At 37.4% G+C, this 26,247-nt stretch overlaps 1 protein-coding gene across 4 annotated transcripts in view; it reads left to right on the top strand.

The window, feature by feature from the left end:
- LOC132702102 (aminopeptidase N-like) overlaps window positions 1-26,247 on the top strand; it is a 130,563-nt gene that overhangs the window by 64,013 nt on the left and 40,303 nt on the right. For all 4 annotated transcript variants that reach the window (XM_060670530.1, XM_060670531.1, XM_060670532.1 and 1 more), the window contains 6 exons: window positions 7,363-7,489; window positions 7,543-7,624; window positions 9,805-9,985; window positions 18,012-18,201; window positions 18,261-18,544; window positions 24,260-24,447. In XM_060670530.1, coding sequence (XP_060526513.1) covers window positions 7,363-7,489; window positions 7,543-7,624; window positions 9,805-9,985; window positions 18,012-18,201; window positions 18,261-18,544; window positions 24,260-24,447 — 1,052 coding nt within the window. The remainder of the gene's footprint in view (window positions 1-7,362; window positions 7,490-7,542; window positions 7,625-9,804; window positions 9,986-18,011; window positions 18,202-18,260; window positions 18,545-24,259; window positions 24,448-26,247) is intronic.

Genomic DNA, 26,247 nt, shown 5'->3' with positions numbered 1-26,247 from the left:
ATCAGTGCAGAAAAATACTCTCCTGCTTCCGTGATTGAGCCGAATCACTTCTCTGGGCGCCATCAATATAGCGAAAATTTCCTCCTGAAACACGGTGCAGTACTGTACACTGGTGAGGCAAACGGGCCGGTATGACTTCGAGTTCGTGTAGTCGTTCTTCACTACCACCTCCACTACCCTGCTCTGTCTCCACAACTCGGGCACGTATCTCCTCGCAATGGAGACTTCGAACAGATCCATCAGCGGGCTGGTCAGGAGACCTCCGCTTTGCAGCAGAGCCGGAAATATTCAATCCCCGCTTGCTAACTTGAAAGGGCTGTGAATAGTCAACTTCAGCCTACTATGGGTAGCCACCCTCCTTGCCGTAGCGTAGTCGCATTTAGGACGACCCCCGGCTTCAGCATTCGCCCTGGTTCGATAGACCCTAGGAAGTACGTGGTCAGCAACTACTGTAGTGTGTCCTCTGGTACCACTGTGTAGCCACCGCCGGTTCTGCGGACCATTCCCAGTCTTCCCGCCTGGTCAGTTTTGAGTACAATAATGAACCTAGCCGCATCCGGGGTGTTAATTATGTCGTCGCAGTATCCCCACCAGGCCTTTCTCTGTAATGCATGTAGTTCTTTTTTGTACTGTCTACGGACATCCCTATAGAGATTCTAGTCAGCACCTAGGTCGCTGCTTTTCACTGTATTGAACAGCCTCCGCACTCTCTTCCTGAGACGCTCCATGGATAAGCTCCACCAAGGAGTCCTCCCCCCCCCAACCCTTACCGCCAAGCGAGGTCCACCATATATAGTTCTCAGTTTGTTGCCCGGGGGTTCCTAAATCTAGCGGGTTCTCGCATACCCATTTCCAACCCAAAGGTGATACATCTATGATCCGACATAGAGTCCTCCCCCAGACACACCGCCCAGTTATTTCCGGGAGCAGAGCGCTGGTACAAAGTGTCTATAACCGAGCTCCGACCCGTCGTGAAAACCGTGGATTCTGCCCCTCTGTTGGCTACGTGCAGCCATGCCGAGGTCATCAACTCCACTAGATCTCCCTCCCCTTCAATTGCTGCCCCGCAGAACGTGGTGAGCATTGCTATAGCAGCCAATCAAAAGAGGAAGATTCGCCTCCTCATAGTAGGAGACAAGTCACTGATTTCCCTCGGAGAACAGCTGCGGTCGAAGAGGCGACTACTAAATCCCTCACGCAGTCCCGAGTGGGGGATCTGATCAGACCCCAGGTTCCTGGACGCCTTATCCCTTGGGAAAAAGGACTCCAGCCCCATGGTTAGTATGTAGGCCCAGGGAACACCCCCTGAGGAGTCTACACTATGCAGCGTCGACCCTCCCAGAGATAAGCCCCTAACCTTTGATTTTACAACCAGGACTTTTGAATCCGTACAATGGATTTACCGTCCTCCGAAATTTTCCTGCATAAGTGAGCCGTTGCGGCCATGCTGTGTTGCAGGTTCCGCCTTTCTTTGACTGGTGGACCCACGAGCCCTCTTCGTGTGAGCCCCCCGCGGCTACCTCATCCCCCTGCGGTCTCGGCGGCGCCAGATTCACTTCAACCTGGGTCCTCAGGCAGAAGAGAAGTGAGCCCTTAGCCATGATGGCGCTTGCCGATTTCTCGTTCACGCCCACCACCCACCTTGTACCCCTTGCGTCCTCCGTCCTCTGGCAGACCCTCCAGGCACGGCAATCTAGACCATTCTGAGCTGATTAGTGCTAAGCCTTAATCCTTCTGGATTGACTTCCACCAGTCTCGCGAGCCCCCAGGGCCTGACATCGATCAGCTCCCCACGAACCCACCCTATGAACTGCAGTAGGTCTTCAGAATACAGGTGTGCCCCCTATGGAGCCCTCCGTTGACGGCGGGCGGGATTCCCGGGCGCTGGAAGAGAGCTCGTCCGCGGTTCCGGAACTGTCACCGCGAGTCTCTATCTGCCACCGCATTATATGAATACCAAGTTAAATCAGAGTTAAACAAAACAGAGTTAAACGGAGTATTTAATAAACGAGCAGCTAAATAAGTTTATCAGTTTTATTGTATTGAATTGCGCTGTATTCTGTTCCTTATTAACCACCATTAGTTTTTTGGAATATTTTTGCAAAAGGGAACAAACATATTTACCGATTGATGTGTGACGGGACCATCGGAACAGACAAACTAAGTCAACTTTCTTTTTCGATTCATTTCTTGTTACATCATATTAGGCCCACTATTATTTCTATTACAGAATAAAGCATGAAACATTGAAACCTCTATACGCGGATACAGAAAAGTAGTGCCTGAAAATGATTTTGTGTTATTGCAAGATGTTAATAATACATTAATCTAGTGAAAGGGTAATTTGTTACATTTTGATGTCAAAAAGTGTAATTTAGATATCAGTAGTTTTCGTCCCATTTCATTACTTTGCAATTTTTCTAAGATTTTTGAAAGATTAATCCGGCAAATATCACTCAAGTTATATGTTGGGTATACCGATTTTTCGAAGGCGTTTCACAAACTTAATCATGGAATACTTATTTCTAAGTTAAATGATTACGGCTTACCATTATCTCTAATCAATTTGTTTTCATCTTATCTAAAAGATCGGCGCCAGTTTGTTATATTTGGTGGACGCAACAGCCTGTGTTTTTCAAGGCAGCAATTTAGGCCCCCTTCTATTTAATATTTTTATTAATGACATTGTCAAAAGGGCTGATGTTAATTGCTTGTTATACGCTGACGATATAAAGTTGTTCTGCAAAATTGATATATAAAAGTGGTGTGTCCATAATAACATGACGCATTCACTTAAGAGTAATATTATCTGACATGATTACCAAATCAATGACATCGTACTTCAGCGTATAGCTACTTTTGTTGATCTAGGTGTCACTTTTGACTCTAAACTTTCTTTCATTCCATATATTGACTCCGCTGTGTCTGCCGCGAATAAAATGTACAGGTTTATAGCACGGAACTCTAGAGACTTAGCAGATTTAGACACTTTAGACTCTGTACTACGCATTTGTTACACCTCACCTGGTGTTCTGGCGGTCGAAGTAGTGTCGGGGTGGTGTCCTTGCCTATAGATCACCGACCGACTAAAACCTTTCCCCCTCATTCTCGCACCCTGTCTTTCATCCATCTCCTCCCGCAAGTTCGACACTCTTCGTGCTCATGATATCAATATTGCATTTGTTTATTGCTCCCCATTTCTCCGCCTTGTGAAGCAGGCCTTCCACTACGCTCGCCGGTGTCAGGGTTTCTGGCGCTCTCCCGAGGGTTTTGCATATCCGCAGCCTCTGCGTGGTCCAGCGTGCGCAGCTGATCAGCGTGTGCTCCGCACTGTCCTCTCTATCGCAGACATTTAGTGTAGATTTTGCATAGTCTATTTGTGTAGACTTTGAAGTCGCCATGCCCAGTCAGTACTTCTTTAAAGTGTTTGTCCGTTCCTTCGCCCTTTGTTTTGCACCTGGACCTCTGCCTTCTTGGGCAGCGTATCTCCTCTGCTCCACTATTAAATCCACGGGGGGAAACCCGTTATAACCTGGACTGCTGCGCTGGAGACCGTTCTGTAGCCGCACGCCACCCTCAACAGTGCTTTCCTTTGTACGTTTTCCAATATTTTACGGTAGGTCTTTATCCTCATTAAAGGACTTCATATAGGTGTGACATACATAATTGTGGACTGCACAACTCCAAACAGCACTCCCATCTTTTCCGTATTTGGACCTGTGTAATTTGCATTAGTCTTGCGACTGACGCTAACTTCTTGGTTGCCTTTTGCGAGACCACTCTGACATGCTCCCCGAAAGAGATCACCAATCAGTACACCCAAATATTTTATGGCCTTAGCTGGCTTGACTATTTGGTCCTTTACGTTAATCTGGATGTCCTGTCGGTTCCTGCATCCACTCAGAACGACCGCCTCCATCTTCTCCACGGCTAGTTCCAGGTTATTTGCATGCAGCCACTTTACAACCTCCTGGAGCGCATGGTTTGCATTTAGAGTCAGGTCTTGTTTGTTTCGACCTGATGCTACTATGGCTACATCGTCAGCATAGCCTACGACGCTGGCCCCTGGGCCAAACTCCAGTCTTAATATATCGTCATAGTATACATTCCATAGTAACGGGCCCAGATCCTTGGGGTATTTCTGCGGATATTCTTTTCTTCTGTTTTCCAAACAGTATGACTCTATCGTCTAAATAGTCTCTAACCAAGTTGATTAGGTATTGTGGGTTGCCACAATAGCTAATCAATTTATCAATCAATATTCTTAGTTTTTTAAGGAGTTTCGCCCACGATGCCGAATTAAAAGCGTTTTTCACGTCAATAGTATTAGCATACACTATCTTTCATCTTTGCCTTGGAAGTTTACTGCCTCTGCCAGCATCATCACATCGTTTATTGTGTCTAGGGTGGACACGCCTTTTTTAAATCCATACTGTTTTGCCGATATTCCCAAGTTTCCAGCCAGTTCTTCTTCCAGTCTATCTTTTATTATGTGTTCGTACAGTTTAGCGATCGAGTTTACCAGGCACAAGGGTCTATACGAATTTGCGGTCTCAAAAGGTTTACCGCTTTTGTGGATCAATACTACCTTTGTTAGTTTCCACGCAGTGGGGAGTTCCTGTCTCGTCATTAAGTTATTATAAAGATCCCGTAGTATTGTGGGCTCGTTTTTTGCAAGGATCTTGATTGTCTCCGGTGTACCGGAATACCGCCTGGGCCCGGTGCTTTCCTCACTTTCAATCTGTCTGCTGCTGTGGCTATTTCTTGCGTGCTATAGAGCGGTATCTCGCTTGTGTATATGGGGGCCAGCAGATTCTGCTGCAAAATTTCGTGTGGAAAAGGTAACATCTATATAAGATTTCTGCTGCCTTCTTTTGAATGTTGGTGTGCCTCCCTTATTGTGAGCTACTAGTCCAACTATGGCGCACGCTTGCGACAGTCCCCTCCTGTCCATAATCGGGGATCCCCATTCCGGAGACTTCGCGTTGTCCCACATTTATAGCAAAGTTCCCTCCTATCAGGTCTCGTACACTCATACGAGCGATGCTCGTATGACCAACACTTGAAACATCTCTCTATGTTTAAACGTCGTTCTAGTCTGCACCTTACTAGCCCTATTCGCAGTTCCTTATAGTTGCTGAGTAGCTCCTCCGCCTCTTTATCCTGTATCATAAGCGTGACCGCCTGTGTATCTCCAGCCCCTGGTCTCAGTTTAGATAGTCGGAGATCGCTTGTTTTAAGATTCCCGACTTTAGACTCGATGGCTTTAACAATCTTTTCCTCCGTTACAGTGGCGTCCAGTCCTCTTATGTGTAACGCTGTAAGTGATGATCTCTCCATTGCAATAATATTTGTCTTTATGCTCGTTGATAACTCTTGTATCTGCTTTTGAGCTTCTGACAACGCCACCTCGTCCTTTCCCATTACTATTAGCAGTTTGCCATCTTTTGTCTTAATTATATATTTTATTTTTTCACTAGCCTGTGTATTTATTAATTTCGCCTAGATTTCTCTCTACGTTTCTTTATAGACGTTGGCCGTTCTTTTTGATTATTTGTAGGCTTGTTTTCCTGAGTTTCTGCTACTCTGCCTTTGGTTTGGAATATTTTCGTGATGTATATTACTACGTTAGTTGACGTCCTCCTGTATACCACTTCGGTCATCTTCCTCATTTTGTCCAGGTGTAGATTATTTAGATGGTGAAGGGCAACCCATTCGTCGTGCTCTGTCCCTTTCCGTAGCTTCATCAGTACGTCCCAGAATTTTTCTTCTCCTGCCTCTATTTGGATCTTGATGACCTTTTGCCCAGCAGTTGGCTCCTCCCTATCCGATTTAATACTGGTTGTCTATTCCATCACTACAAATTCGCCTTTAACGTTTGCTAATTCTTGGTAGCGACTTTTGTATTGCGACTGTATACTTCTCTCCAACTTAGGGTCCGAAGGTTCGACGAAGACTACTTTGACCGTTGACGCTTTAGTAACGGATTTCCGACCTTTATTTCGGTGTGTTCAAAAACTTGTTTTTGGCCAGTTGTGCCCTTCGATTTCCTTGTATTCATTATAATTACTTAGCGAGTCGAGTTTTGAGGCCGTTATGTATTCAGGCTCTCGCCCTGTCTAGGTCCCTATGGTTCGGGTGTGTGGATTGACTCCTTCTCTTCGAACACTTGTCCTATCTAGGATTTTCCTCAGAGTTTCGGCGTCAGTTTGCAGCTCTTGCTCTCTTGACTCACACTGTACGGTTTGTATGTCGGCATCAAAAGTCATTTATATTATTTATTACTTATATATTTATATATATTTATTATTTATATTTATATTATTTATATTTTCTATCTTGGATCCATTCCCACAGGGTCTTTCTGCTGAGGATATCCCTCTGCTCTCCAAATTTTGACGTAGCCTTTTTTATTTCTTTTTTTGTGTGCGGGTTCTGCTCCACCGCTTTGGTCAGATTTCTAACCAAGCGGTCTACCTCTTTCAGGGCTGCTGTCAGTTCGAGTAGAGTGAAACTCTATATCTGGATCCAGAAAGAGCCCAGCTAGGGTGCCTCGAGGTTGCCACACCCGTACTCACAGTGTGAGGCCCTAAGGGTATTTGTTAGATCTAAATTAGAATACAAATCGATGCTTGACAGCTGGTGGTGAATTATTTTGAGTAGATAGATGCTTACGCTCCTCACTAAACTCTAGATCCCGGTAATGGTTAGTCCTAGGAGACCGCTATTCGTACAGAGCGAATCGGGGTCAAAAAAAAATTTTTTTTTGTCTGTTCTCGGATCTCTGTACACCGAACACATTTATGGCCATAACTTTCGAATGGATTAAGGTAGTAAGGTAGTAAGATATACCTTCCACAATCCGCACAATATACTTAAAAATATCCGCGATCGAACCTTTTGTGAGTAAATTATTGGGGATAAATAAAAAACTGCTAAAGATGCGATAAATTGATTTAAACAGTATCGTAAACTGTGTCGACAGAGACTTTTAGGTTTCGTCAATTATACAGGGCGCGCGAAATCTTTGAAAAAATATCATTACCATTACAAATTTACATATTCACCAAAGCCTGTCGTAACTTTGAAGTTCGGCGAGACGTGAAAGACACTTTATACAGGGTGCATACACAATTAAATTAGATCGATTTTGTGAAAGTTCCACAGTGGTCCGCAGGAGCACGATAGAAAAACAATGCTTCCCTCTAGTACAAGAAACCGCGAAGCGGCTTCTCTTTCAAATAAAAAGCTACTTCACGCTACGTACCACGAACATTCAAAGCAATCGTGTTACTAAAGCGGCGTCTATCAGACTTTTCATACTTCTTTATCGATAATGTTCATAAGATTTATCTACCACAGGACCTTTCTGACTGGAAGTACATCAGTTACATGATCCCTATCATACACGAGGCTTTAAATGAAGAGTCTGACAAAAATACTGAAGCTGTACTAGACACTTCAAGTTTAACAGCCACGTTTCAAAAAGGTAATCAGCATTATTAGCTAATGACGATATTTTAAAAAGTTTTTAACTAATAGGTGGTGCAATATTTCGCATGATACAGCACGTAATGGGACATGACAATTTTATCAAGTCAATCCAGGAATTCGTGATGAAATTGTAAGTATCCATCACTGCGACTGTGTCTCCCTCCATAGTTTCACATTAGTAACATAAATGAAAGTTTAAATCATTTTAACATTAAACATTTAACTGTTTGACATTGCTCCTGAATTATTAGAAACCCTAGAAAAAAACAATACCAATAAAATACACCATATGACATGAGTCATTTTGCTCGACAAATTAAAAATAAATATAGCAGTGGAGTAGACGAGATTCCAACTAGTGTAATTTCTGTTTCATATGTTAGTCAAGTGATGTGTCTATTGATTAATGACTCTTTTAAGGATGGCATTTTCCGAGACCAACTTAGAATAGCTTCAATAAAACTGCTCTATAAAAAGGGAGACCCAGAAATAATTGCCAATTACAGACCGAATAATATTGTGTTGGGATTTTCTCAAATATTTGAGTTAGCTATTTGCGATAGATTAGTAGACTTTTTTAATAAGTATAAACTGTTCGACAATGATTAGCATGGGTATATACCAAATAAATCTACAGAAACCGCTATATTTCAATTTTAAAACACTTGGAGGGAGGAAGAATAACTTTAGTCACGTGCCTAGGTCGTTCCGAAGCACCCGTCATATAGAAAATGATTTATTGCTTAAAAAATTAGATTTATACGTTGTAAAAGGTAATGCGCTAAAATTGTTTGAATTATACTTATTGAGAAGGAAACAACAAGTAGAAATAACCCAAAATGATAGTAGTTACCTTTCGGTTATTAAGAAAAATAATATGGGCATATTCTTGGTCCAATTTTATTCATTATTTTTGTAAATGACTTCTATTTTGTAACAAAGTCAGAAGAACAGAGCATAATATGCTATGCGGATGATACCAACATGCTTGTAAGTAGAAACAATCCTACCGAGGTTAGTGATAAAAGTAACGATATTTTTGCAAGGGCTAATGACTGGTTTCTTTTAAAAATAAATTGATATTAAACAAAGAAAAAAACAAATTTAATCATTTTTTTAAACTACATTCAGTATAATGAAGTATAATGAAATATTAATATTGTGAAGAGCACTAACTCCTTAACTTCTTGATTGGTCTGAAGGTTTTTATTATTTGCTAAATAAATTAAATTCACTTTGTTATGAAATTAGAGTTGTTGCAACCTATATGAAAATGGAAACTTTAAAAATGATGTATTTTGGAAACTTTCAATCACGCATGAGGTATGTAATTACTTTTTTCGGAAGGTCAACTGCAGAAAATTTTCGCGGTTCAAAAGAGAACCTTTCCTGGGGACACAATCCTTATACTAATACACTGCAAGGCTAAGAGTAATGCTTTAATGGATTATTAATAACATTTTGGAAATTTACAACAAGTATGTTACTTTCATTATAATTGGGCCACAGATTTCATTTGTCAAATTGGCACGTTACACCTTTTATTGGAAACTACTTTAGAAATATAAAGCAATACCGAAAGGAGTTGGATTCATGAAGGCTGGTACCAAAAATATAAGCAAACGTTTTATGAAATACATGTGCCACAAGCAAGATATTTAACAAGATAATACGGTATTCAAAATGAAAGACCTTACGCAAGTGTTTGATCAAAGGAGAAAATGTGCATCCTTCCTCCAGTTAATTATAACTTCGTTCTTAAATTTTGGGGAAGAATACCGGCCTTGGAATTGGGCTCATTTTAAAACGGTAAAGTATTCTTGAAAATTCTACGGTGAAATGAACGTTCTCAAGAATTCAGTTCTTTCCGTCTCATCCAAGAAAAAACGAGTGGCCCCTAAGATTCAAAGCTCGAAAATTGATGCAAAAATAACGAAAAATGTTCTGCCTCAGTAAGATCGTTTTGCTCTTTCCGTCCATAAATTATGCTTCAATCAAAATTGCTCACTCATTACATTACTGTTCAAACAGTAACACTAACAAAAAAGATTGTGTTTTTTAAAATAAGTGTAATTGCAACGACAAGTAAAATAAATGCGTTTAATTTGTAATAGGTATTTAAATTCGATAGACGTATTTTATAATTTCATTTATATGTTGTCAAAGAGTGAAAAGTATACGTTTCAAATAACTATTTAATTTCATCTCGTAAAAAATTTTCAATTTTGAAAACTGGTTCGTACTATCAATGAGCTTAATCGCCCCCGACATATAATCTACTAAAATTAAACTAAATTAAAATCGTTGCAGTGCTTTTGGTTCGCCCAAAATCAGTGACCTGTGGATGATATTGCAAGAGAATGTGGATAACGCAATATCGAAAGTTCCAGATGGCGTCGACTTTGCGTCCATAGTTTCGTCTTGGTTCGAGCAGCCTGGATATCCTGTGGTAAAAGCGACTCGCGTCGGCAACGATTTGGTGATCTCACAAGTAAGTGTGCTCCTTAATTCTTAAAAAATACAATACCAGATGAAATGCGTTTGAGAACAGGTCATTTTTCATTCACAACTAATTGAATTAGAAACAAAGTATCGTCGGTAATATATACCAAATTTTTACTAATCGTAATCATCAGAATTTTTCATCGGTATTGAACCGCGCAAGAATCCATTGGACCTTCCATTTGCTGACAGTGTTTTTGGACTCTCTACTCTTTTAAGCTTGCAGTGTTCTCTATGATAATAATGTTTGTCTGTAGTCCTCTACTCAAAGAAATGTGTAAGTAGTATCTTTCCCCAACTTCTCCATCCCCCGCCACCCAGGGAGAAATTTGAGACTGCAAGTTTAGAGATTCCCAACCAAACAAAAAAAAAATAGTTTAATGAGTGTACGAGAGATGTCGTGCATTAGTAGCTCAGGTTTTGTCACCCTTAATAGGGGTAGGTGGTAGTTTTTGTGTTTGTGCTTTTTTGCATTTTTTTTTGCTCCATATACTTAACGTCGCGAGCCCTGCCGACAGAAATGTGTATATAAATAAATTTTTTGTTAATAAATACAATTATTATTAAAATCCTTAGTATATAGAACAGTGTCCTAAAGAAGCCGTAGTATATTAGAAAGAGGAGATCTAAGGACGCCCGCCGAAACAAAACACAATACCAACGAATAGAGATTTAATGACGCCTATTAACTTCTGGGTAGACAAATATGAGCGAAATAAATACAGCAGAAATGTATACATAAATAAATGATTTCTTTATAAATACAATTATTATAAAAATTCTTAACCTACGCAGTGCTCTAAAGGAGTCGTACTATATTAGCTTGCTAAAAGAGATATTTAATGACCCTCGCCGAAATAAAACACAATACCAACGAATAGAGATTTAATGATGCTTATTAACAAAAAAAAATGCCCTTCTGGGTACCAGCGGAATAAAAACCCAAATAAATAATTTGTTTAAGGGTTTATAAATACAGTTATTATAAACATTCTCAATCTAAACAACAATGCCCTAAGGAAGTCGTATTATATTAGCTTGCCGAAAGAAGAGATTTAATGACGCTTATTAACTCCCGAAAAAATGCCCTTCTGGGTAGACAAATATCAGTGTAATAAATAATGGAGAAATTTATATTCAATAAATGATTTTGTTCGAGCGTAAAGCGAAGTTACGTGTGTGATTTGCTTTATTGACAAAAGGTTCCGTGTATGGACGCGCAGCTGAAGCAGATGGGGTAGGGATGCGTGTTACACCACACACCGACAAAAAGATGCGACTGAGACGCGTAAGGACGCATGTGTCCAAAATTATCACGCTGCCGCCAGGCACATTGTAACGATTTGTTCAAAAATAAGTAAAGTTTTTAAGTTTGGCAATTCCACGACTTTCATTCACGACCGAGTCCACTGCTTTCCTGAGCAAAAACAGGGTGGTCCTTCGACGCTCTAACAGATTTGTTTAAATGAAATACTCGTAAAACACAAATGAATGACGCTTGTTAACCCAAAAAAAGGCCATCTGGATAGACAAATATCAGAGTAATAAATACAGCAGAAACTTACACATAAATAAATTATTTGTTTAAAAGTTTAATTTTTTAACATGAACATAAAAGAATTGCACGGAATAATATAAGTATATAAATAAATACATAAATAAATAAATACAATTATAATAAAAATTCTTAATTTGTGTAATTTTGGTATAATACAACTAATTAAAGTGAAAATCGTGCACAAATGTTTTTGAAGTTTCTAAAATTCTAAAACCGGCCTACAATAATTTTTTTTACTTTCAATGAACTCACCAATTTTTCTCATTTTGATGAACATTTTTTCACTTAACTCGCTGATTTGAGACATGGTAACAAAATGCTTGCACAAATAACGATAATTTTTTTAGTAGAATTGTTTGTAGAATCAAACAACACACGTAAGTAGTTACTCGTTAAATTTGTTGTTTTGCAGATATTACCATTATGAATTTGAGCATACTTTGTTCACTTTTATCTCCATGACAGTGACCTTAAGGTCACACATGTATCACGGAGATACAGACGCAGCGCAAACATTTTGCCGTTAGCCAGAAACAAATGATGGATCGGTATGTTAAGGAAATTATCGAAAAAATATATAAAATATTTAGTCTGAACAAAGACCTTTTGGCATCTACAAATAGAAGTACAGATTATTAATGAAATTATTTATTCATTAAATATTGACATTTAACAACTTCTAGTCACAAAGCTCTTCTCGATGTCGAAAATCGAAATATAGAAAATCCTGAAATTCTTCCCAGTCGAAGTCGATTTAAGGGTTTTGGAATATATGCGAACAATTTATACGAATTCATTCTTACATGCGAAGATAAGCAGAGCACTGACTTTTTGCAACTTGTATAGGCACTTTGTTAATAAAAAGAAACAATTACCGGTCACTACATACAATACCTTTTGGAGGTATGTCCCAAAATTATACTTCTTGTCGTTGAGGCTATTATAATTATTAGGCTATTATAATTTTTGAAAGCAATCGATTGCCATTTGCATATGTAGATTATAGTGAATAAAGCAATGTAATTGAGTCTGCAGGTTCAATTTATTTTCTGTTTATTGGATAACTTAAGCTACATTGGCAGCAATTTTCACATATTTGATAAGGTATTTCACGGGAAGCTCATCGGTGTTGCTTGTCGGGCGATTCATCACTTAAGAAATGAGAATTAATTTTGATTTGCTGGTATTGCTGCGTTATTATGTTAGATTTCAAATGTTGAAAGCATACCTTTTTATTTTTATTTTTATATGAGAATAACCAATATAATAATAATTCAGAGATTCGTAATCTGCGTAATCTACAATTCTTATTAAAGGTGCACTGAGGTTGATCCAGTTCAAATTTGAGCTGTATCAATTGAATATTAACGACCAAAAGTCGGAGTAGCTATAGCTGTTGGATCATCGATATGAAAAAATTTGTTTTCACTTGCCGTCTCTATAGATAGTACTATATTCTATTTAGTGGCTTATCAACATGCGTCAACGTTAGAAACTCTCCCGGTGGCTTCATTATCTATTTGATTTCTACCTTGAATTGCAATTTCTTTAGCGACGAAACCTTCACTGTTCTTTATATATCTATGTAACGCCACTGCCAAAATGTACTGCATCGCCCAAAATTTAGTTTTTTTTTTAAATAATATTGCTGATTAAATTTGTCGAAAACATTTATTGGGAAATGCAATAAGCTATTTTTAAATTTTGCTTATCGTATTGTGGTGAAATTTATGCCAACTTGTTAGTTCGCGATACGAAATAAATATTCCTATTTACCGGCCCGTATCTGTTTTGGACCTGAGGTAACCTGTTCCGTAGCTTAAAATAAATACGAACTAAAAGTACGGATTTTCATGACATTTTATATTTTTGCATGACCTGCTATACTATACATACCGAAAAATGACAATAAAACTTTAATTAATGTTGTTGTGAGAATTTAAGTTCAATAAAGGAGAGGTATTTAAATCTATCATGGCTTCCAATAAATTTAATTTTCTACTTTCTGTGGCTGTATGGGTTTTTCTGTGTTTTTGTATTGCTTAATGTTCAATTAGACTCAAATACCTCTCCTTTATTGAACTTAAATTCTCATAGCAACATTAATTAAGGTTTTATTGTCATTTTCCGGTATATATAGTAGCAGGTAGTTTGTAAATATTACATACGGTGTTGTCGAAACAATTGTCACGTAAAAATATATAATTTCGTGAAAATCTGAACTTATAGTTCTTATTTATTTCGATAAATGGATTTTTATCAAGTAAAAGTCACCTCAGTTCAATGTTTAGTAGCTGTTTTGGACATGTTTAAACCTGTTACAAAGCTGTTCAGCAGCTATTTTGTTTCTGTTTAAATCTGATCTAGATCTGTTCGTTCGAGAGCTGTTCCGTAGCTGTTTGGGGCCTGTTTAACTCTGATCTTGATCTAGACCTATTTGAGAGCTGTTCCGGAGCTATTTTAAACCTAATTTAGATCTCACCAAAAGCGTTATCGCTAACATTAAATTACTTAAATTAAATTACTGGAAATATTTTGTTGCGATTTTATTTTTATATCGCATTACAGTTACTGAATATTTTTTTTCAATTTTATACAATATGTCCCGGAGTGAAATTATGAAAATATCCGTCCTTCTTTGAGGATTTGGGTAGACGCATTGGTAACTTCAACGCCGGTTTTAGTTCATAGTTCTGCGACGTGCGTGATTTCTGCATGCCGGATTGTGCAGCTTTGGGACGAGTTGCACTTTCTCACTGCTCATTGTTTTGTCGTTTGCCCGTCAATTTAAGTAAAGCACCATTTTAAATCATTACTTATTTGTTGTCGCTGACTGATTTATTTGGTCCAAACTCGTATTATATTTGTTGATCCGTTGTGTATATCACTTTTGTAGTGGCAAAAGTTTATTTATTAAGTTGGGAACTGATATCTGCCTGATAGCTCTAAAATTTCTTCTCAAAATCTTCTATTTTGGATAAATGTTTTTCCAACTCCTTCATTGAATTATCGCATTTCTCGTTAAGGTGGTGATTAATGTGTTGACCAAATTTATTAACGCTGATGACAGTGATTGTTGCTCAAATGATTTTCTAAGGAGGTATCAAAAAATCAGCGCAATTTGGAATGTAAGATTGGGGTCTTTCTGGTTCTTTTCTCCTTTATTTTGGTAGGCGTCGATGTTAGATCTTATTAATTTTAGAAACCAAACGTTAACAGTGAGGTTGCATTTAAAAAGCAATAATGGTTGCAGTACAATCACGAAAAAAGTACAAAAAGAGAAATATCGTTCGCAAATCCAGTGCCATTAGAAACGGCAAACATTTAACACGTGCAAACCGCACCTTTTTGAAATCATTGTTATTCCAAGTGCTCTTAAAAGACAATTTTAGATATTAACGAAAACTCTATATCGACAACTCCATCTTAAGTTCAGAGTTTCATATGTATCAACCATTCGTGTATTCAGGAACTAGATTCCTTCACTTTACCCTGTGAAGGTGTCCTCCTAAGGTGACAATTACAACGGAAAATCGAGGTTTCTTATAAATGGAATCGCTTTTTTCTTTAGGGAGATCCGTTACGAACCTAATGGCGTCACCTTGGACGCAGTGAGGAACGTTGGTTTGGTGTCAACACTAAAATCTTATCTTTCTTATAACACCAACGAAAGCTTAAAACTGGAGATGCAGGAATGTTTCGAAGATTATCATAAAATTGTATTAAATATAAAGCAAGTGTTGGTTTTAATACCAGCCAGCAACAATGTAGACGAGGTGGTATTTATGGAGGACAATGGACCAACAACCACAACTCCCGAAACATCTAAAGTTTCGCTTAAGAAGAAATATTAGGAAATCACAAAAAAATGATAAATATTGCCGAAGAACTTGCTCTAACTAAAACCATGGAGTCGAATAAAGAAATAACAATTGGTTTCAGATCTTGGGAAATTATTGAATATTAGTCTCTGCCAGAAACCACAACTCACACGTGGCCCGTAATTACAACAAATAAACTAGAGACTTCGCGTCATATCATTATCGCCTTTCACAAAAACAGGAAAGGTCAAGTAGAAAAGGATATGAGTCAATTTGATGATGTCAATTTAACTAATATAAAAGTAACTTTAAATTCTGAACAATATCCGTAACACGATTTAAACCTAAATTTGAAAGAAAAGAAGTATTCGACTCTGTAAGATATGTTTGTCAATTTTAGGCACTCTTATCACGGAACCTCGAACGAGGCACTTTTCACACCGCAGCATTTCAAAGAAAAGTGTCGCATTACAGACATCGATTGTTCTCATCAAAGAGAGTCTTTACAAACTGAATCCGTAGTAATGCGAATTGAATTTGAAACTAATGCTAATATCAAAAAAGATACGTCGGTGTACCGTATCATTTTACATGACAAAGTATTTAGTTATAATCTGCTCACTAATATACTAAAACAATTGTAACGGTTTTTAAAAACCAGATTTGCAAATAATATGTTCAAAAACTTTGCCATAAATATCGTTGGGAACAGTACATTTTTGGCAGTTGCCATCATGATTATCGTGGCGTTAGATATACAATGGTTTAATCTATAGGACCGTGAAGGTTTCATTGCTAAAGAAATTGCAATTTACGACGGAAATGCCCCAATATATAATGATGCTGATAAGGCAAGCGTACGATGGCTTGAGCATTTTCACCACGGATTAAAATATAATATATACCTTTGATTGTTAATAATGAAAAATTCGACGGCAGCTGATACTGCTCAAATTTCAATTGGATCGACCTCAGTGCACCTTTCATATGAATCGTAGATTAGGTATGTAGGTATGCGAATGGCAAAAGATTGCTTTCAATAGCAGCTACCGCAGCAATGTGGAAGAAAATTTTGGGACTGACCTCCAAAAGATATTGATTCTACTGTTTTAGTGACCGTTACATGCTTCCTTTTATTATGAAAGTGCTTATTCAAGTTGAGAAAAAAAAATTGTTCGCATATATTTCAAAACTCTTAAATCGACTGTAAGTCGAAAAGTGTACTTAACGCAGCAAAAAAATAAAATAAAATGTCCACTCTTTTTTGAAATATCAACACTGGCGTTCGTTTCACAAACAGGGACGAACATATGGATTTGCAACTAGAGGAATTCTTGGATTTTCTAAATTTCCTAAACGAAGAAGTAGGAGAACATCTAAAGTGGAACGACATTTTAGTACATATTGGTGACGACATCGAGGTGATGTATTGGAACGAAGAAGAGCTTTGTGATTTGTGATTAAAAAATGGACGGTCGCAAATTTTTCTCGAAAGAGAAGGTATTGAAAAAATTTTGTCAAAAAGGCGCCGACTTTTTAACGCTGTGAACATATATAATTAATAAATAATTTTATTAATAACCCGTATTTGGTTTATGTCTTTGATGTGGCTGTATATTTTATTATTTATTATTTTTAATTTATTTAATTACGCGCAATCTCGGCGACCCAATGGTCTCGCTCCGCAAAAAAAAAACAAACCGCGAGTCATTGCCATCGCAAAAAAATAACAGCGTCTGGGTGTATTATTTACATAGATTGTTCGCGACCTCGGTGACTTAATCATCTCGCTCCGCGATATAAATGTAACGCTGTCGGCCCGGCTCGCCTCCCGCGACGTACGGGAGCACAAAAAAAATGTCAAAAAAGCACAAACGCAAAAACTACCCCATACCTCCATTCAGTGTTACATCTGGCGATCAAAACCTCAGCTATTAATGTGCGACATCTCTCGTAGACGGGTCAAACTATTTTCTTTTAGTTTGGTTGGGAATCTGTAAATTTACAATCTCAACATCTCCCTCTTGGGACGGGGGATGCAGAAGTTAGCTATGAATGCTACCCGGGTTAACATCAGTAGACATGAAGTGAGTATACATAAACATGCACAACGCCCTAAAACTTAAAAATGTTTATCCCACGCGGTGGTCACTTTAGTTATCTCCATTATAAAATTATTTCTTACGGCCGTTCTAACAATTACAAAACAATATCCGGCCATTTCTATTTTGGTTGGTTTTAGTTTTATTTTTTTTACTCCAAGTCTTTACAAGGATTACAAGGAGATAGGGCCGACCGCGTTCTTATTTGGCCTCCATGTACACTAGTGTCATAAATCCGTTGACAGCTCAAAATTAATCTGACGATAAAGTTCAGACGCTTTGACCAATTGATGGCGACTAACTGAGAACCGTCAATATTTGTCAGAGGTTAGTGAATATTGACCTTAAACATAAATTATCGTTTATTATCTACGGATAATATGACAAAACGTACGATCTTATATAACACGGAATAAATTTGTTCAGCGAAAATAACCTTGGCGGGCTGCAACCAAAATCTCAGCTTCTATCTATTAGGAGCCTAAATTAATGTTTTGGTGTTGTAAACAAAAATAATTTAATCTGAAATGGTAGGAAAGGTTCGTCAGATACTCCGAGGATACTACTACAAAGTGGTATATACCCATATCCTACACAACATCGTCAAATCCTCAAAACTTTGAAAAAACCGAACCTATGCTTTGGTTATCGCCGTCCGAAGAAAGTGCAGTTGTACCTCTCGACAGTTCTGACTCGTGGGTAATTTTAAATAACCAGCAAACAGGTAACGGTATAACTTTTGGTACGATGGTGAAGCGATAATACGGTTCAGTGAACTCGCAGGGTTCTACAGGGTAATGTACGATGACATTTTGCTGGATAATATCTCGAAAGCGTTACTTCAGCCGAATTTCGATGGGATCACGGAGATCAACCGCGCGCAAATTGTCGATGATCTGTTCGCTTTTGCGGACAACAAAAAAACAAAATATGCCATGATTTTTGACGTACTTGACTATCTTAAATATGAAGTGGATTTTCTTCCCTGGACGACCGCACTCACCGACTTCACCGGCATACTTGATAGCTTTTCGAGGCACGAAACCAAGCTGAGACACAGAATCAGAGTAAGTTTTTTAAAATAAATAAAAGCATTTATTTGAAAAACGAACATACAATAAACAGGATGGTTCATAAAGAAAGGGAAATACCATACACCAAAGTTTTATAATTGAGCTCAACATGCCTCATACAAATGTTGCCGGTTTCATACAGGACATTCAATTTCAAATTTTTATTCTAAATCTTCAAATTACACGAAAAAGAATTGAATTTTAGCTTTCTGTAAAAAAAGATTTTTTTCCGAAAAATCAATATTTCAAGTTTAAGAGTGCGATTACTCATCCTGGCGGCCATTTCAAAGATTCAAAATTCTACGACAATTACCTTTCCAGATCCGAGTGCCTTTATTCATTGGCCACCCGGTACATATCTTTACCAGATTGCTAAGAGTTTTGCATGTATTAAACGTAAACAGAAGAAGAGTTCAAAAGATGTGTCTTAGAGACACTCAGAAAAATATTTGAAAAGCGGCCCAGCAACTCTTAAACTTAAAGATTTATGAGAAATTGGTGTCAGCTTCGTTCAATTAATTGATAATAACGTTTATATGATATGTCAAAATATGCTATAATGTAATTTTTATATTATATCATGACCAGTTGCAGAAGGTTTAATTTCAAACACAATTTATCAAAGGAGCATATATAGTTTTAGTTTCAACGCAAGGTAATACGAACTAAATAATTGGTAAACAGTTAACCTCCCTTTTTCTATTACGAATGCACCGACCCAGCGCCATATGTGTATAATTATTTTGCTGTGGTATAGCCAGGTTCTAATTCGGAGGTCCTCGAAGACTCATGATATGCAGCAGACGGCAACAGGACAAATAGGCTATGGATAACATCTTGGTGCTTCAGGTTGGTGGATGACGCAATTCATTTAGTAGTAGCAGCAGCCTGTTACTTAAAAAAAAAATCAATATAGATCAAGGAATCGAAAGTCAGCGTCGTAATATTGATCGCCTCAGTTTAAGACGAGGTTTGGGTGTAAAAAGAACGACGTGAGTTGGAGCATGGAATGTAAATAGTTTTAATAATTAAATTTCAGAATTCACATCTAAACTAACAGAACAAAATTTGATTTTCATAGTACCATCCGAGCCGATTGAACTGAGGTGGCTTTTATTTGATGAAAATCCATTTATGAAAATAAATAAAAACTAAAAGTTCAGATTTTCACGAAATTATAAGTTCTTTGACATGACAATTGTTTCGACAACATCGTATCTTTATCAAATGTAATATTTACAAATACACGGTGTTGTCGAAACAATTGTCATGTCAAAAAATATATAATTTAGTGAAAATCTGAACTGTATTTACAAATATTATATTTTATGAAGATACGGTGTTGTCGAAACATTGTCATGTCAAAAAATATATAATTTCGTGAAAATCTGAACTTTTAGTTCTTATTTATTTTGTAAAGGGGGTCAGCTACTGGATAATTTTCTCGATGTTCAGTCGGGGGTAGATAAATCGCAGAGAGCGCGAGATGGAATGTCTAATCTTATTAAATATCAAATGCTAAAACATGTTGAAGACAATAACCCAGAACGAATAATAACCCCCACCCTAAGGTTGTATGGTAAAGAAGCAGTCAATGAGGGTGTGTACGTTCAAAATAACGTCTCGATGGTGACTGTGAAAGACGCGTTCTATTCTCAGCTCTCTGACCTCCTAACGACAATCGAAACCAGCTCATGGCTCGCGATCTAAATGCAAGAGTGGGTAGTCAAGGTATCGGGAAGGTTTTGAAAGCAAAAGTGTAGTGGAATGGGAATCAGAATACAGAATACAGGCAGTTAACCCTGATGCGAACTTTCAGATTCTGATAAATGATGAGGTGGCTGTTAAACATGTGGCGAACTCCAAATATCTGAAGCTGCTTTTAGAAAACTACTTATAGAACAAGTTAGAAAAGAAATATAGAATGGCAAAGCAATTATAAGGCGTCTTAATAATCTTCGGCGGGCCAAACAAATATCCAATAAAACAGAAAACCGCTTGGACAAGCCCTTGTTGAATCGACCCGCTTCTATGGCTCTGAGCTATGGACAATCATTGCCAATATGTAACGTAGAGTCTTGTTGAATGTTGAGATGGATTATCTGCAGCCGAACGCTTGGATGGTTTAGTTTAGTATAGTTTATGAAACAACGCAAGATAGACTTGTTTTAGGACGTCCCTATAAACCTTCATAGTATGTTTTTCAACTCTCTAAGCACAAAAGCATAGATGCTAATTTGTTACATAAAACGTCAATATCAACAAAACATCAATATGAGCACTCCGATCAAGATTATTGTCTAAGGTCACCCTTAGTAAGAGACACATTGGTTGAAATTAAAAGTGTGTGTGTTTTATGCTTATGTATAAATAAATTGTTACACGAAATCCAAGATTGGGCGTTCAGCTCAACTCCATACGTTAGTTCTTCTAACTTTCAGCACATTTGATGGGATTAATGCAAGAAGGGAAATGGTTTATGAAAATAATGAAAAACAGTGGTCGTAGGACAGACAGATCCCTGTGGGACTTGATGTTTTAGATTTAAACTTGATGAATTGTTTCCGTTTGGGCTAACGTATTGTGTTCGATTTTTAAAATACGATTTAAAAAATAATGGTGTAGATTGAGACAAGCCAATAGTTGATACTTTCCGCATCAAAATTTAATAACTGACGCATTTACGATCTCACTCTCACTGTCCTCTATCTTTAGAATTGCTTGTATATTTTCCAGGCGCGAATCAACGCTGTTCCTCTCGAAAAAAAGGGTATAGTTAATAAATAATCTAATAATACAGAAATAGTCTAAATCCAACCTTCTACCTTTTTGAGCAGTGGACTCACTATTGCGTATTTAAACTGATCTGGAAATGTGGCAGTTGTTAAACAAACGTTGAATAAATATGACAATAAAAGCATTAAAGTGTGGTTTGAACCTTTTATTATCCTACTATTAATATTAAAAACTTCTTGACTTGTTGAATTTTTTAAACAGTGGAGTGTATTCATTACAATATCATCTGTAATAAATGAGAATTAAAAAAAGTTTCCTGATTATATCGTATCGTTAATTTCAAAGGAGTTGAAGGTAGATCAAGAATTTGATCAATATTATTTACATCTACCCTAGTAAAATGGAACGGCTCACATTCAATGAGAAGATTTCCAAACCTGCTCAGAAGTCTGCTAGGCAGGACCTATAACCTGCAACTAAAATAGTATTCAACTTTGCAATTGTCGTCGCATACAAATTCAAATTCAAATGCAAAACTGAGAGAGGGCCACAGGTTTCATTCAGGTGGACGTGAATAAAAACAGCTGAGAATATATCTATGAATGCTTACCAACTTCACAGTATTATAATCAAGCCAAAGTAAAAGAGACCCATATGGGAAACATTTCACGCCACTAACCAAAGTTAATTTGCATGTACAGCAACGCAAATGCGGATGCACACTTTGCACGTTAACATCAATCGACGTCATATTGATCACACTATATCGAGACTGGAAACAATATCGAACAACGAAATCAGACAAATTATGAGGGCAGACGAGACACAGTGATAGGCAGAATTGATTAGCGTGGTTTAAAGTGGTTTGGGCATGTGTTAAGAATCACGGACGAGCGATGACTAAGAAAAGTATTTCAGTGGACTTCTCCCGGCTAAAGAAAAAGACCCTTGAATGGCACCATAAGGGGGGAGCAATGGCAGCTCGTCATTTGGAAGAGTAGAATATTTTCGACATAGAGGTCTGATGACGGAAAACTGGAAGGCAAGCATATTGTAAAACTATTGAAAATTACTATTATTATAATTTATGCCTTTAATATATATGCAGGGTGTTGCAAAACGAATGGGCCATAGAATAATAGCATATTTTTTGTATCAAAATGTTTCGATTTGTGAAATAAATTTATATCCCAAACTCAAAACTTACGGAGATGCAGGGTGACAAAAGTAATTCGCACGTTTTGCAATTACATATAGATGGCCCACACACATGCTTTTTGATAAGCCGGGGTAATTTTCTGGTATTTTCTAAGTAAAAAAGTTGTTATTGTTTAATTGTTTAAATTGTATTTTAAGCCGCAATAGTCGACTATCAATTCTTTATTATAAATATCACTTCTAAATGTAATATTTGATTTGACTCATTAACAGTTCCTGAATTTTATGCCAAAGTTCTTCTCGACTTTTTATTGGGTCTTTGTAAATCACTGATTTAATGTAGCCCCAAAAATAAAAACCTATTTGATTAAAATGCGGACTACCTGCTATTCAACTACTAGACTTCTCCCGTTCATTGTGAAAGCTTAAATTGAGATAATCTATTACAATTAGTGTAAAATGCGATGGTGCTCCGTCATTTCTTATAGCCAAATGTAAGTCATCCATCAAATCCATGAAGGTGTGTTGTAAAAAATTTAATACACGGGAAAACACGAGAAAACATGAGATAAAACATATCAAGAACAAATAAGGTTACGGGTTGTTCTTTTGAGTTAAACCATTTTTTTTTAAGTAACGAAAATAACGGTTCAGATATTTTATCCCTTAGAGTAAAATAACTACTTATGGATCAACTTCGGGTAGTCAAAAACTGGGTAGTTCACGTTCAGAAGAGAAATATTTATTGAGCGACATGAAGAATGTCGCTGAGAAGATTTTCACGAATCTCTTAGAAAAAATTGTCAATATTGGAAGAGTATCGGATTTTTGAGTTTTTAAAGCTCAAGGTACTACCGGTTGCTACCACATTCAAAAATTCAGGTTTCAAAGGGGTCAGAAACTACTCTGCCACTCCTGACGAAACTCGAGAGGAGGTATATGACGCAGATTTTTTTAAGGGATTTATCCAAATTGAGGTCGGCTAATAGAGAGGGTTCTCTTTCCATTCAAAAATATATTTGACTGTAGGGTACTGTCCCTGTCGAAAGGTTGCAGTTTCCTTATGCGCGAATCCAGTAAACTTCCTTTTAAAAAATATTTATTTACGGAAAATGGGCACAAAACAACTTAAAAACTATTGAACAATTAACAAGAACAGCCTATGCCTTTAACACCTGGTTAATGTTAGCGATTACAATAGATTAGCGGTTTTTATAAATTACAAATAGCACGAGTAAGCGTTATTGCTATTGGGTCAGTCCGGACTGGTTTACAAATATTACTCGCGGCCCGGTTTTGATCAAAATTGGGGTTAGATTGTTATGTCTTGATAACGTGCTCTAGCTTGTACGACAGGCTACTACTCAAAGCAGGTGACGCTTTCCAAAACAAATATTCTGTATTGTTTTTATTTGAATATTTGAGAAGATAGAAAGAGGTCAATTTATGTATATCGGAAATTACAGTGCCGGTCAGCTTGCTTCATTCTTAATTTTTAAATTTTTAAGGCAAAGGAACGGCGGGCCTACCTCGCGATTTCGGAAAGCTCACAATAATATAAACACTTACCAGATGCGATATTTTATATACCTTGGAGCGGGGATTATGTATTTCCCGTTCCAAAGTTCTTGTTCCGAATTAATACTAAATAATAAAAGGACACTTGTATCAATACAAATATCATATAAACATGGTGCTATTAAACCGTGATGAAATGTCGGTTATCACTTACTGTTTCTGACGTATCTTGATTTTTAAATAAGAACATTTGGTACGGGAACATTTCATCTGCCAATTCCAATCGTCTGCTTGTAGTTACATTTAATATGCCTGCTTGAGAAGGTATACGCTACGACACCGTTAACTAATGAGCCAGTTAAAGACGACAACGAATATATCGCCAGAAATCAAGCCACGATAGTCAAATGGGCTTGCGAACTGGGTTACCCAGCTTGCATAGAGGATGCTCGCCTAATATTCGAACTTTGGAAAAATAAAATGAGGTGAGTTGTTAATATTGTAGATCGAAAAATCATCAATAAATAACGTGGCGTCTTAGTTGGCGAAATTGTGCGATAATATCTTTCCTTATTAGATTAAGTTCATTTACGCACCATCGGCGTGTCAGAAGAGTATTCAATATTCTACCAAATCAAACTTTCTCAATCCTTATACTCTAAATTTAGGACCCTTATTTATGATTTTTAAAATGACTGATGACTCTATAGAAGAAAAGGCCAATGTTTTGAGATGTACTTAGGAGATATAGGTAAGTGAGGCATAATTAGTCTTACTGCATCTCTAATAATCGAAGGATAACAGAAGAGGCTTTATTAATGATTTTCATTTGAAAACCCGTTTTCGTGGAATATTTTTAGTGATTTTTATTTGAATTGATTGAATTGATACAAATGATTTTAAACAAATATTTAATATTTCTGTTAAACTGTAGTATGATAATTTTTTCCAAAAATCATTAAGCGTGACGTAGTGATAATAGAGTTTAACATGAGGTTGTTACTGCTCGAAAAGTCAATTAGAATATGCAAATCACAATGTTAGCCTCAGCGCAGTCATCAGCACCAATGCAACAACACAATTGCATGCCATCGGTAAACGCTTCTACCTTACAGTACAGAACAGTGTTCAGAAAGTCAGACTTATAAACTAAAAGGAATACTGGCCCCAAAGCGGAATCCCGTGGTATTCCAAAGAGTAAAGTTACTAAAGGAGTAGCGTAGAGCAAGCGCATCTATCATAACCTAATATCGATAGAAATTATATGGAAAAATTATACGCTGACCACGTTTTTGTAACATGCGCTAATATCACCCATGACATTTGTTAGTGCCGCTGAAGTTCTAAAACGTTTTCAAAGCCCGTAGTAGGAATGATATTAATATTGACAATGTTATCGTTTATCTGAGTATAAAAAATTGAAAGATAGAAATCTTTCAATTTTCAACGTTGATTACGAATTAAGATTCGAGATTAATAAAAATATTATATAAAAAACATTAACTGTAATAGTTTACGTTCAAAGTGGGCAATATATATCATGACGCCCTGGATCTGCAGAATGTAACTTTATTCGAAAACACAGAGCAAAACCTAATACATATTTTTAAATTTACGTGACGATTGAGAATGAGAGAACGATAATAATAGAGAGCTAGTTCTTTACATGTCTTTCTTTGTTACACTTGATATCGGTTTGTCCGGACTTCCAGCTGTGAGCTGCACACTAGCGCCACCTATTTGCCTTACCATTAAACATAATTAAAAACAATTGCGCTACATGCAGCCAACCTTGAAAAACACAATTTCAGCATAAATTAACATAATCACGGCAGCACCATGCAATTTTCAATTCAATTTTTTGCACTTTTGTTATTAGCAAAGTTCACAGAAAACCACTCTGACGATGCAGTCGCCGCCGGGAAACAACTCCGAAACTCGTCCTAGTTTTCTCTAGCATGAAACTCCCAATTTGAATTTTATGCGCGCCTTCTTCCCTCGATTTTTGGCAACACTATAGTTCGGGCACGTATTGCTTGTGCCAGCGCTTCCAAAAGTTTTGAACAAGCTGCTGCAACGGCCGGTATTTAGTTAGACGATTTTCCTTGACATCGGTCAGGTCCAGTTCAGGCAATGACATTGTGCCTGTCCCAATCAGAAAATGACCTGGTGTTAACGGTGGCAGATCTTCTGCACTGACAGGCCTCGAGTTCAATATCGATGCAATTTAATTTAACACTGTAGTAAAATCTTCGTGGTCTAGATTCGTATTTCCGATAATGCGT

Source organism: Cylas formicarius, unplaced genomic scaffold (assembly GCF_029955315.1).
Source record: "Cylas formicarius isolate icCylForm1 unplaced genomic scaffold, icCylForm1.1 PGA_scaffold_5__7_contigs__length_24384050, whole genome shotgun sequence".
Taxonomy (NCBI): Eukaryota; Metazoa; Arthropoda; class Insecta; order Coleoptera; family Brentidae; genus Cylas; species Cylas formicarius.
This window is presented reverse-complemented; position numbering and strand designations above follow the sequence as displayed.